General features: G+C 38.7%; 1 protein-coding gene across 1 annotated transcript; it reads left to right on the forward strand.

The window, feature by feature from the left end:
• Positions 1–7,186: 7,186 nt before the first annotated feature.
• On the forward strand, positions 7,187–13,077 carry LOC309806892 (prorelaxin-like; the record flags this gene model as incomplete). Its single annotated transcript, XM_082625925.1, has 3 exons — positions 7,187–7,397; positions 7,554–7,694; positions 12,662–13,077. The coding sequence occupies 3 exons, from the start codon at positions 7,187–7,189 to the stop codon at positions 13,000–13,002; spliced, it is 693 nt and encodes a 230-aa protein (XP_082482051.1). The 3' UTR covers positions 13,003–13,077.
• Positions 13,078–14,089: the final 1,012 nt, after the last annotated feature.

Raw genomic sequence — 14,089 nt, forward strand, 5'->3', positions numbered from 1 at the left:
GGACCAGGGGCTCTAAGAACCTCTGTTTCCAGGAGAAGAAAGTATGTGGCCAGCAACTAATGTTCTAATGGTGTATAGTATAGGGCCCAGGAAGGCAGTTTCTTGCATCAGAAGCCCATGGGCAATTTACCAACATAGGTGGTCCAGAGACTCCAGGAGGCACAAAAGGAGGTTATTAAAGCCTGTACAGTGAAGGCATCTTGTAAGGCACTAACTGGAGTGCCCTTTGATTTCAAATTGGACCGGTTCTGGAGACATTTTATGGAGGGTGGCCCATTCCAGGTGGGATGATTTGTAAGTTACAGTATCAGTGTGATTAAGTAAAAGTTGTAAATAAGGAATATGTTGACTCCATAACCCAACAAGGACTAAAACATGATGGATTTGTATCAACACTGTGGGTGCTAAGAATGTCAACAGCTGTTTCTTGACAGTGTCAGGGGTGAAGAAGCCCTCCGTTTACTAAATAATTTTCAGGGATTTAAAAGAGGTGGAAGGGCCTTGCATTATGTGTGCAGCAACAGCCCATCCCTTTTATGAGCTCCTTTGTATTTGTTATGTTCTTAATGAGTATGTCAAATAAATCTCCTCAGAGGAGAATGTCATCAAGGTGATGTCATACCTGTGCTCTTGGAGGAAGGTAGATGTTAAGCTTTTGCCTGCAAAGATTGTGTATGATAGCAAGGCTGCTGAGGTACCTCATAGGTAAATATGCATTGTATCCCTTCAGAGGTGAAGGCAAACTACAGCTGAAAGGCTGTTGAAATAGACACTGAATAAGACATATTAGCTAAATCTATAATAGCGAAATATTTACCAGTTGCTGATTAGATGGAATTAGTAATTACAAAAATACTAGGTACTGGCTATTGGGGCCGTAATGGATGGTACTACATTAAGGTTGCAATAATTTACCATGAGGTGCATTCATTCATTCATTCTGGGTTTAAGAACAGGCCAAATTGGGCTATTAAATGGAGAAGCAGGGGGGATATCACCCCTTCCCTCATTAGATCTTATAAGCTTCAATTCTTGAAGGCCCTGTTTTAATTTACATTGGGCCATATTAGCTATTTTAATTGGGGAGGGAGGTGGTCAGTGGGGTCCCATTTTGTGAAGGCAATTTGTAAGTGCCAAAGACTTAATTTTAATTTATCACCCATTAGGTCAGGGCATCTATGCTTACTATGGTCTATTTTAGGGCAATGGGTGCAATGGGGAATTTAGGCAAAACAATAATTCCAATGGTCAGGTCATACCTATTGGTTCTCTATTTTATATGTAGTAACTCCCTTATGATCATAGGTGGTGCCATGTTAATATTTAGTGGGATCCCTAGGTATAACTATAATTTGAGATCCAGTATTGATTAAGTCCATGAAAGTTTGCCAACAGTTGCATTTCAGCAGATGTTGTAGAGGTTCAAGAGCCAACCAGCACACTTGTATATCTTTGTTATATACATTATTTGAGTAAATTTGGATTTCTAATTAGGTCAAATTATGGATCTTCGTTTCTGTTTTCTTTTTGTTTTTTTCCTTCCCCTATACCTAGGTTCCTGCCCTCCCTCCTTCCTTCCTTCCTTCCTCCCTCCTTCCCTTCCTCCCTCCCTCCTTCCCTTCCTTCCTCCCTCCCTCTCTCCCCGTCTCCATTTTTTTCTTTCTCCCTCTCCCTTTTTTTGGTTGATCACTAGATACAGTTTTTTTTTCGGGGGGGGGGCGCTCTCTACCCTGCACTTATTTATAAATTTCTTCTTCCAGAGTCTCAAATCACCAGGCTTAGGGGCCACCTCCATGGCAGTGGTTGTTTTTTAGGGTTTAAGGACCCCAGGCTTAAGTCAGGTTTGAATTAACTCCTTTGCTGTGCCACAGGGGTGCTATGGATATTTTTCCCTATAACCCTGAGGCTCAGGATGTTTGCTGTGACAGAAGCATAGGCGGCAGCAGCAACAGAAGAGGTATTTAAGGGTCTTGCTGAGCTGTCTGCTACTAGGTATGTGAACTACAGCACCAAACCTGTTGGCTTCTCTCTCTCTCTCTCTGTTCAATTTCCCTCAGAACATTTTGTATTTCTAGCTACAAAAAGTCATAGCTTTCAGTTTCTGTCTCCATCCAATCACCTAGAGCGCAGATCTGCTGGGTGGTTGTGGGAAAAGTTCAGGAGCTGAGCAGTAAGCCTTGTGGGTGGCCACCTCTTCCTCCAGGGAATACCAGTCAATCTCCCAGGAGTCAGGGTCCACATCCAAGAAGGTAATTTTGTCTATGGCCTGTTTGAGGGCCATCAAGCTCTGGGATTGTCAGATTAGCCCTTTGGCATCCTGGTAATCAGCAACACTGAGCAAAGCTGAGGTACACTGGATAGGGATTTTGCAATAGGAGAGCAGTTGAGTTACATCCTCTGGTGTTTGGGGAGGGGCTGGTACCAAATGCTCCCTTGCTTTTCTTTTCTCCTCAGCCCCTGGCCACAGGCCTCTATGGCTTTACACCTTGATACACTTGGGGGTCAAATGAGTGCATATGACAGAAGCAAGGGAAGCAGCAGCACAGGAGACAGGCACTACCTTTGCCTGAGCAACAATTCTTCTTAAGCAACTGGGGCGCCATGCTTAATTCTCCCGGGGATGGTGGTGTCCTTCCTTTTCATAAAGCTCACAGAGGTCCATCCCTGAGCCTGTCTCAGAGGAGCACAATCACAAACAATATCCATATGGCTGTCCCCAAGCTGCCAGTTACGATCACCAGGCTAGATGCAGTGACCAGATCATTCTAGCTGGATCCTTGAATATTGGGACCCAAGAGCCAATCAGTTAAGGTTAGCTGTCCCCACCTTAACAGGTAGGAGCCTCAGAGACCACCTGCTAAAAATGGGCCAAACCCAACAACATGTCAAGCTGTGGTATAGTAAATTAACGACAATTCTTGTCTTGGGAATGAGAGTATTTCAGGGTAGAAAGAGTTGGCAATACTGACAAAGACACAAAGTATACCCAAAGCATAGGACTACAGCAACTGGTAGTTCTGTCTCAGGTGGCCTTTGCCATAACATGGAACCAATTAGTTAGCCAAGAGAAGTTCATTAAATCTGAAAAAGTGTCCTTGGTGATGACTAGCCATCTTGTTCATGATGCCATTGTTTTAATTGCCTCCTTTTTATCCAGTTGGTAAGGAGGGAATTCCACCCCAGAGTTATAGGATGGCCACATACAACATTCAACACCCGACACTGGAAAGATGAGATGGGCAGCAGTTTATTAGTCATATACTCACAGCCCAGGGTAGGAAGACACTGCATGCCACACAAGGCGACATGGGAGCTGTATTCAGAACAGAATGAACAACCAGGGGCTGTAGGAGGCAGGCCTTGTAGTATCAAGAGAGAGAGCTAACCCTGGTTACTGTGAGAGAATGTAATTGGCTTTGAATAATTCCATTGGCTAGCAGGGAAATGAAACCCATTACTCAGAGATAAGCAGGAATTGTGCCTGGTCCTCTTGCTGAGGAGGGACTAGGGGACTCCACCTGTGGGAGCAGAATAGGGAGGGGAACTTGTGGTTAAGCCATTTAAGTCCCTCCTAGTTTCACCAGATATTAAGGCAACATATAATATTAGGCCTTAATTTTAGACTCAGTAAATTAACATTTATGTTGATTTAAAAAACTAGCATATTTGCAGACCTATTTTTGAGTGCCTACCACATGACAAGCATGTATCATCAGTGAACAGAACTAAGATCCCTATTCACATGGAGTTTCCATCGGGTGGCATGATTCTTTCTGAACATTCCCTTAGCACATGTATTATTATTTGTGTAGAAATAAGAAGAAAGAAAAAAGTGAAGTTATTTATCCTTTCTAACCTCTTAACCAAGAGATTTCCAAAGGTTTGATGACAAGAGGACTTTTTGAAGACCCCAATTTCTCTTTACTTTTTGTTTCAGTCTTCCTGATAAAGCAGCATGATAATCTGAAGTGAAAGCACAAAACATCTTATCTCTATGAGATATAGAGTCAGCAATGACTTCTGACCAGGATGCTCGAAAAATTACAAAGGTTTACCTCTCCTCCTTCCCCAAATCCCAGTTAAATGACAGAAGAAATATACAAGCAAAAATAGATCCAATGTGGTCCTGATTATCATGGGGATTGAGTGGGGTTGTCTGATATTGACAGATCAGAGAAAACAATGAAAATTTATTACAAGACATAAAGCTTGTAGAAAGATATTAGTGGTGAAATATAAAAGAGCAGAGTCTCATATCTTTTAAAAAGTGAGTTTCTCTGAGAACCACTGGCCAACACCAACTGGATATAGTGGAGGCTGGAAGGTAATGCAGATAGAAGGCCACAAGCAAGGGAATTCAATAAAGGACTACAGAACCTCAGAGTGTCTGCCACCCAGGACAAAGTTTATTGGAAATGGAGATTCTAACCCAGAAGAACAGTGGCAGTGCCCAGGAAACTTATACCCTGGGCAGGACAAAGATGCAGCCCCAGAGACAAAAACCAGCTCCCCAAACCCTGCCCTGACCTATGTCCCTCATCCCCTCCTCCACAAAATCCCTGGAGGCAGTGTTCCTAGTCCCAGAATCTGCATTCACTGCTTCTTATTATATGACGGGTTTTTAAGTGGTACAAAAATAATCTGTGGTAAACCATCTAGCATAAGCACTTAAATAATTACTGCAGTCTTTAAAATATCTTATTCAATCGCTACTAAAGCATACCTAAAACTCTCATGAGAAACTGATGAATGTAAACTTAATTTATTTCTTGTATAAAATATTTCCTCCACTTATATATATGTATCAATTAGAAATGTGTTCTCTGTAAATAACAGAAAATGCTAAAAGAGTAGCTTCAAAGAAGTCTGTTGGGTAAACATCCAACCCTGTTTAGCATCTGAATGATGCCAGCAGGCTCCTCACACTTTTCCTGTTGCTACCTCCTATTTTCCCCACCTCTGGGTTCCAAGACAGCTGCTCAGTGTACGTGTTTCAGATAGGACAAGGAGGGGACAGAAGAAGACTTAGTGCCTGGATCAGAAAAGCAAAGGCTTTGCCAGAAACGTCCACCCGTGTGCTTATGTCCTACTGGCCAGAACTATGTCACATGGACACTGCTACCTGCAGGAGACATTAGAAAACCATATCTACCCCTTACAGCTTGAGCTTGGTAGAGAGTCTTGAGGTAGTTAAGGGTGAAAGGTCTAAAAAGGAGACTGAGGCAGTTTCACTTACTGTTACTATAGGTTTGCTTACTGCTTTGTACCTCCAACAGCTGTTTTAAAGACATTATTGTTTATCCATTAACTTTCACCATGCAGATTAATCCTAACTGGAGCTAGATCCAAGGGATACAGTGGAATCAAAGAAAGGGGGCTTTGGAATCCAGTAGACATGGGTAGGAATCCCAGCTCCAGCACTTTCCAGGTGTGTGCATGGCACACATTTGGTTTTTCTCTTTAAAGAGGTTTCTTTGGGTTTTGTTGTTGCGTTTGTTTTAAGAATATGAAATACCGTTTAGTTGTGTCTATAAAGGCTATGAATCCTGAATTTGCCTGTTACCCTTAACAGCAGGGCAAGCCCACATCTGGCACATGTGCTAGACAAGGTTGCACAAGTTAACTTGACTACTCTCAGCTTGCTTCCTCTCTCTGTAAAATGAGAAAATGGCCACTTCACTGGACAGTTGTGAGGACTCAATAAGCTTACCTAAGTAAGGTAAAAAATTACACTCCCCTGGAAATTTATATTTTAAATGAGCAGTTACTTTGGAGGACAGCCCTGTAAATGGATTATTTTTTGCAATAACTGTGAACCCACAAAAATACCATCAAACCTCAGTTTTGAGAAGCCTGTCCCAAATTGCTTGTCTTAGCAGAAACCCATCTAAAAGCACTATCGTGATCATCCCACAGCTTTGGTCAGATTTTTTTGAGCAATTATGCAATGCATAGCATATGACCAGTGCTGAGTGTGCCCTGTTAAAATTAGCAGCAATCTACAAATTAGAACTATTCTATTCCATAGCTATATTTGTAACTAAGTGATTGTTGACTTTTTTACTTAAATTCAGAGCTACCCTAACTTCTTCCAGGTCTCTGATTTACCTGGTGGAGCTGAGGTAATCTGAGTACATTATGAAAACAAGCAAATAAATTATTGAAAAATGAACCTATTTGAACTTACAAGTTTACTGTCCATCTAGAAAACCTTAATGAACATATCAGCTCAAACTATATTGAATTTTTTAAAAGTTAAATTAGAAGGTGTTAAAAATTACCTCACCAAATACAGCAAACATAGAGTACAGCAAAAATAAAATAATCATATAATTTTTGTGCTCTAATCTGCATTATATTCCAAAATATTCTTTCTGCAACTGTGGGATTCCATTGCTTTTTTTCTTTTCTTTTTTGGTCTCTCTCGAGACACAGAATACAATCTCAAATTAAAATACTCAAGTAACTGGTTACAATCAAGCTATGTCCCAGAGGAGTCCAAGGAAAGTCAGTGGAGAAAGTGCATTGTAAACTTAGGATACCATACAAGCCTAAAGCGATGCATTGAGGATTTTAATGTTTTCACCAGTATTTAGATAAAAAGTCATCAGTTCTCCCTCTCTTGTCAATGATATATCCATTCATTCATTATATTTTTATTTACTGATATACCAGACACAATATTAATTAATCTAACTATAATCTTATTTAGATTTGAAGGCTTACACTGGGTTGTGAGAATATGGGTGATTTCAATTTTATTCTTGATATAATTTAGCACAGTGGCCATGCCTAGCTTTATAATAAAGACTTCAAATATTGACTAACCCTACCCAAGTATACAAAATGGTTTGAGGGAAAGAAAAAAGAGAGGAAAAAACCCCCAAACAACTGTAAAAGGGCCACGAACAGAAGGATGGGCAAATGGAGAAAAGTTTGTAAGGGTAAACCAGAGCTGGTGGGGGAAGGGGGTATTTCAAACAGGTGGGTGGGGAAAGGGGTGGAGCTTGGACCCTTGACTCAAGGTCTAAGTGGTAGCCAGAGGGCTATAAAAGCTTGGTGGAGCCAGGCAGGGAAAGCAACCTAAAGGCCAGGATTAGCACACTGACGGAGGCCGGTAGGCTACAGCAGGTGCAGTATCTCGAGAAAGGCTAAAACGCTCAGAGCAGACGAGATGAGGTCCAGGATGCCGCGCCTGTTCTTGTCCCACCTGCTAGGGGTCTGGCTGCTACTGAGTCAACTTCCCAGAGAGATTTCAGGCCAGAGGACGAACGACCTTATTAAGGCATGCGGCCGAGAATTAGTCCGCCTCTGGGTCGAGATCTGTGGCTCGGTCTCCTGGGGGAGAACGGCTCTGAGCCTGGAGGAGCCTTGGCTGGGATCCGGACCGCCAGCAGGTGAGAGCACCCAACCCCCGCCCCCGACCAGCCGCTCCGCACTTCCCATTGGTTGATGTCCGGCTGACGAGCAATGGGAAGGGTGGCACACATGACTCTGAAGCTGCCGGTGCCTAAAAGTTTGGGATTTTGCCTCGTAACTTGCTTTCTAGTCAGGATTTCACCCGGGATTTCACCACAGGGAGAGAAAGCAGCGGGAACAGCAAGTGGCCTTACCTGAGAGGCACTTGGTACCTTCACCTCCTGGCAGTCCGGGTGGCGGGGTAGGGAGGGAGAAGGAGGAAGCTACAGAGGGAGGTAAGTGCTCAAAGACCCACAGTAGGCGGGACGTACTCAGCCCGGAGGATCCGTACTCAGGCCAGAGAATCAGTCCGAGGGCAGGACTGAAGGCTTGTTGGTGGATGGGGCAACTGGACAGGGCATCTTAACTTGAGATGACAGGGGGCAAACAGTGAGGTGTGAGCTGGTTATCAAGCGTATTTGCGCACCAAAGGGCATAGGGCAGAGACCTATGATAGGGTCCTGAAGTGTAAACATAAAAGGGGGCCTTAAATTGAACGACCCTCCTTTGTTTAAAAAAAAAAAAGCAATCTCGGCTGTGGCCCACGCCATCGAAAACTTACTCTTTTATTTTTATTTGTTAACTTCACCAAAGGGGAGGACCTAACCTCCCACTTCTTTGAACTGAGTCTTGAAGTTCATGTGTGAGAGAAGGGATTAAAGAGAAAGAAAAGGGCCTGATGGTCTACAAGAGAAACTGAAGGGGAACAAGAGTCAAGGGAAGTTTGCCCTTCAGCCAAACAAAGCAGGAAGCGTGATTGATGCTTCAAGCATTTAGAAGCTGCAATGGATTTTCTTTAAAAAAGCAAGATCTCAGAATTAAATCTGGATTTTTTTTAAAAAAACACTGTTAAGTTATAAAGCATTTATAAAGATAAATTGGAAGCTAAGTTTAAGTAACAATGGAAACTTTCACTGAGGTATAGCCTAGTCTAATCACTGTAATGGGTCATGTTAAAATCAGAGAGGGCAAGCTCAATTATGAATACTTGTTTTATATTTCATAACACATGCAATTTATGATAAATCACAACTATATTTATAGGCTATATGCATATCCTCTATATAAGTGACCCTCATGTAAAATCATTGTGCACACTAAGTACATTTACTGTCCTTTTATGGGACTTAAAATATGATTATAAAGTTTTTTACCTAACTTTTCTACATTGTTGGTCAGAGACTGATTTATTTAATGCAAGTTTTTACATACTTCTTGTATAATATTAATAGAAGAGTACCACAGAGTTTAGGAATTCACTGATTCAAAGTAGGTAAGACCAGATTGCACTTGCTTCATTGTTTCACTTTTTCTGAATAAATAATATGCTCATATTAAAGACTGAAAAATGTACATAAATACAATAATGAAGAGCACCATTAGATATTAAAGACTGAAAAAAATCTGTGAATTTAATGAGAAAATGAAAATATCTATATTAAATGAGGAAATGGAAAGCAATAATAATATTTGGCAATAGGTATGTGTATCTCCTGCATTTTCATTTAACATTATATTGTGAGCATTTTCTCACATTGTTAGACTCCAAAAAGATAATTTAAAAGTTCTTTCTGGTATTCCACGTCATAAATCTACCATATATATTTAACCATTCTTAGTAGACATTTAGGTTGTCTCCAGATTGTTGCTTAAAAATGGTTTTCTGACTACATTTATACCTATCTAGATATTTGGCCAAACTTCTATTTCTGTAGAACAGGATAGTGATTTTAAAATATTTTTAAAGAACTGTCTTTGTCACTGCTCAGTACATAATTTGACTGGAAATAATCTAACAAAATATTGCCTGCAAATGAGGATCAAGGGAAGTGTTTAAATTACTAGTTAAGAATCACTTTGGAAGTACATGTCAATAATCTGTGATTCATGAGGTTTAAAACCTCTATTGTTTGATAGTTTCTATCTGTTTTTACATTATTAAATTATTTTCCCACAATGTGTGCAGAAATAATACTCACTATACTGTTTTAAAAACAAGATAGATATTTTTAATTAGAAGAAGTCTATGTTAGTAAGAGTTTAGTCCAAAATATACTGATTATAATGGAGGCTCTTGTATGAATTCAGGTTGATTAGGATATTATCTTTTAGACTCCAGAACCTAAAGTTGTTGTGAATTGCAAAATGTTTCAAAATAAATTTAAAAAATAATTTTAATAAAGAGTACAATGCAGGCAACAAAAGCAAAATTAGACAAGTGAGGCTACATCAATAGAAAAAACTTCTGCCACAGCAAAGGACATACTCAATAATGAAGGGGCAACCTATGAAATAGGAGAAAATATTTGCAAGCCATGTACCTGATAAGGGGTTAATTTCCAAAATATATAAAGAACTCTTACAACTCAATAGCAAAAAAACTAATAACCTGGTTTTAAAATGGGCTAAAGACTTGAACAGACATTTCTCCAAAGAAGACATACAAATGGCCAACAGGTATAAGAAGCAATGCTATATATCACTAATCATCAGGGAAATGGAAATCAAAACCACAATGAGCTATCACTTCACACCTGTCAGGATGGCTATTATCAAAAACCAAAAGAAAAGTGTGGTTAAGAATGTGGAGAGGGCTTCCCTGGTGGCGCAGTGGTTGAGAGCCCGCCTGCTGATGCAGGGGACACGGGTTCGTGCCCCGGTCTGGGAAGATCCCACATGTCGCGGAGCGGCTGGGCCCGTGAGCCATGGCCGCTGAGCCTGCGCGTCCGGAGCCTGTGCTCCGCAACGGGAGAGGCCACAACAGTGAGAGGCCCGCATATCGCAAAAAAAAAAAAAAGAATGTGGAGAAATTGAAACCCATGTATAGTAACTGTTGGTGGGAAAGCAAATTTGTGCATTCGCTATGGAAAAGAGTGTGGAGGTTCCTCAGAAAAAAAAGAACTACCATATGATCAGCAATCCCCTTCTGGGTATTTATTCAAAAGAATTGAAATCAGGATCTTGAAGAGACATTACCACTCCCATAATCACTGCAGCAATATTCACAATAGCCAAGATGTGGAAACAACTTAAATGTCCATCCACAGAGGAATGAATAAAGAAAAGGTGGTATATACATACAATGGAGTATGATTTGGCCTTAAAAAAGGAAATCCTGAAATATGCAACAACATGGATGAACCTGGAGGACATTATGCTAACTGAAAAATGCCTGTCTGAGAAGGACAAATACTGCTTGATTCCACTATTATAAGTATCTAAAATGGTCAAACTCATAGAAGCAAAGAATAAATGGTGGTTACCAGGATTGGGAGGAGGGAAAAATGGGGAGCTGCTAATTATGTATAAAATTTCAATTATGCAAGATGAATTGGTTCTAGAAATCTGATTTATAACACTGTACCTATAGATAATCATGGTGTACTGGGCACTTAAAATTCTGTTAAAAGGGTAGATCTCATGTTAAATGTTCTTACCAAAAAAAAAAAAAAAGATATATGGGAACTCTGTCATATTTTTGTGAATTTTCTGTAACTTTAAAAGTATTTCAAAATAACAAGTTTTTAAATTGAAAAAAAAAAGTGCCAAAAACAACAACCTATGAATAAATGTAATAGAAACTACAAATGTTTTGCCTGATTCATTAACTGGCTTTAAGTATATGGAAAGTTACAATCAGCTTTTCATTGTATTCAATAAAGCTCTAATTAGAGAAGGTTTAAGTTAGAGCAAGGAGAGTTTTTATGAGGAGATTGAATTGAATTTAGGATGTCTTACTGAGGGAAAATGTGAACATTTCTGACTACCAAAAAATGGTATAAATTCTCATCTGTCATTGCCAGTTTGGAACTTGAATGAGAGAAAACATTGGGAGGAAAAATAAAATGTTAGAGTATTGTTTTCTTTCCACTGAAAACTCCAATTGTTGAAGTTTGTTGTTGGCTGAGATCCTTGCTACAGAACTCAGGAAGTGAACAAGCCGAGACCATTCCTGCCTGGGTGAGGGGGCATGGTTTTCTCTGATCTGTAGGCATCAGTGGTTGCCCAGGAATCCACTTTCCATGCTTAGATTTATATCTCTTGACCTCATTGTTTCCACTATTTCAGGAGGAATGTCTTATTATAAGCTGAAATGGACAGTTTTGCTGTCCATGAAAAACAGCAAGTAGTGATCCAGGTCTACACTATAATTTAAACTTCATCTGTGTTTCAACTTTTTTTTGGTGCTGTAACTCTCAAAATTGTGTAATGGGGATAGGTAAGGTTAGGATAGAATTTACCTGGAAGTTTTTTGAGGGCAGGAAAGATGCTTTCTTTTAATTTATATCTCTAATCTGGCAGAACCAGAGACATGGAAACTATCAATGGATGTTCAACTGAACTGAATGAGTGTAAAGAAGGAAGATGTCAGCTGGTCCCTGAAAGTTCCCAGCCCAAGTCTCAACCTTCATGTATACCCAATCCTGGAATGCTACTTAAGACCAGGCTCCCTTCCTAGGCAACACACAGAACTTGCATAGTTTATGATCTACAACATTGGAACAAAAACCATACACAGTAGTCAGTAGACACACACCACAACAGATTAAAAATCTCTTATAGTCAGTGATTTGTTGGTTAGTGTTCTTTTAACCCATTTCTCCATAAAGTAAAACATTATTGATTTGCAGTAAATACTCTAGGGAAGAGAAATTATTAAATACATGCATGAGGAGCATCAGAGACTGGTATCTCCTGCCTGCTAGATCAGAGCAGTTGGAAATTCTGCCTTTTTAACTTTATCCTGAAGCAGTAACTTGCCACCATGGAACAGTTGATAGTTTAAAATAATTAATATACTTTTCAAGGATTACTATCATAACTCAGAAGTTGCTTAGTCATGGAAATAAATTACTCAGGTAATAAAAATTCATCTGTGGTCAAACTGAGTGTTTTTGAGGATCAAGATGACTTCAAGTGTCAGAGATAAAAAAGTGCTATGGTGAAAGCATTAAAGGGACATGAGGAGAGATGACAAGGGTACGAGTGGAGTAAAGCAGAACTTTGGTAATGTTGTTTAACCTGTCCAACTATAATAAACTAAGCTTTTTAGATATCAGGACACCTGCTGATTCTGATTCTGATTTTTATTGTTGAATTCTATTGAGGCAATGTTTTCCTTTGTGTCTATGCAAAATTTTATAGTTTTCCTGATGTACTTTAACATGAATATTTTTTCTCTTCCCCCTCTTTTTTAAATTAGAAATCATGCCACCCTCCATCACCAAAGATGCAGAAACCTTAAAGATGCTGTTGGAATTCGTTCCTAATTTGCCACAGGAGCTGAAGGCAACACTGTCTGAGAGGCAGCCATCACTGAGAGAGCTACAACAATCTGCATTAAAGGATTCAAATCTTAACTTTGAAGAATTTAAGAAAATTATTCTTAATAGACAAAATGAAGCAGAAGACAAAAGTCTTTCAGAATTAAAAAACTTAGGCTTAGATAAACATTCCCGAAAAAAGAGACTGTTCCGTATGACACTGAGTGAGAAATGTTGTCAAGTAGGTTGTATCAGAAAAGATATTGCTAGATTATGCTGAGATGAAGCTGTGTATTTCATCTAATGTTCACATGTATTCTCACTGACACATTCACTGATGCCTCTGTCGCTCCACTGATTACTAGAATATGAGAAATTATTTTTAGTGTTTAGGTTTTTCATTTGATGTGTAAGAAAATGTCCCTTGCATTATTGTAGTTTCTGATAATAATACTTTTTATGTGAGAAGATATTTTTGTTTTTTATTAATGATATAATTATGTTATTGCTTTTTTAATGCTACTAACTTAAAATGACAATAAAATCTTTATCACTTTAGCCGCACACAATAACTCAAAGAAAATTTTAGAACTAGATAGCTTAGTAAAATGCTATGTCTTGCAAAAGTGAGAATGGACAAGTCTATTTTTGAAATTTGTACCTGATAAATTATAATCTGTCACCATTTTTCCTCCAAACATAATGCCCAAATGTTCTTTCACAACTTAATGTCAAGTGAATCATTTTAATAGCAAAAAAATAAATAAAAATTTAAAAATAACTTACACAATACCTAACACCAGGTACATAAAGTGGACCAAAACTTTTTTATTGACATTAACTCTTAGATCGAATATGAAGTCACAAGATTTGAACTTTTCTAGTAGATTTAAAAATTTTTTTTGTGTCTTACTGAACTATTAATTGCAAAAAAATCAGATTGGACCCTAAATCAATTTAATTTAGTTGAGGTCATATAAACTCAAGTATTTTTCAAACTAGGGTTCTTACCTTAATTCTACTGTCTAAAACTAAAAAGTAAATTATAATTTTTTAAGGAGAAAAATGAATATATAATACATATAAAAGAGAATAAACAATTCAGTGTCATATATTATAGAAAAACTGTATTAGCAAGGGAACATACTTTGCTATTTTAGAATTTACAAACTATTTCTGTAATAAAATAACTGAAATGATATGAAAACTTGTTAGTATAGTAAATTAACAGAGTTATCATCTTAGTGTTTAGCCAGTTCCTTTGATTTACATACACTTAAATTTTTAGGCAGCATTTATAGAAAAAAGTGCAGTTAAATAGCAATTTAATCTCCATCATATGTCTGTAAATAGAATTTAAAAGGATT

Source organism: Mesoplodon mirus (genome assembly GCF_964341445.2).
Source record: "Mesoplodon mirus genome assembly, chromosome: 1".
NCBI classification, from domain to species: Eukaryota; Metazoa; Chordata; class Mammalia; order Artiodactyla; family Ziphiidae; genus Mesoplodon; species Mesoplodon mirus.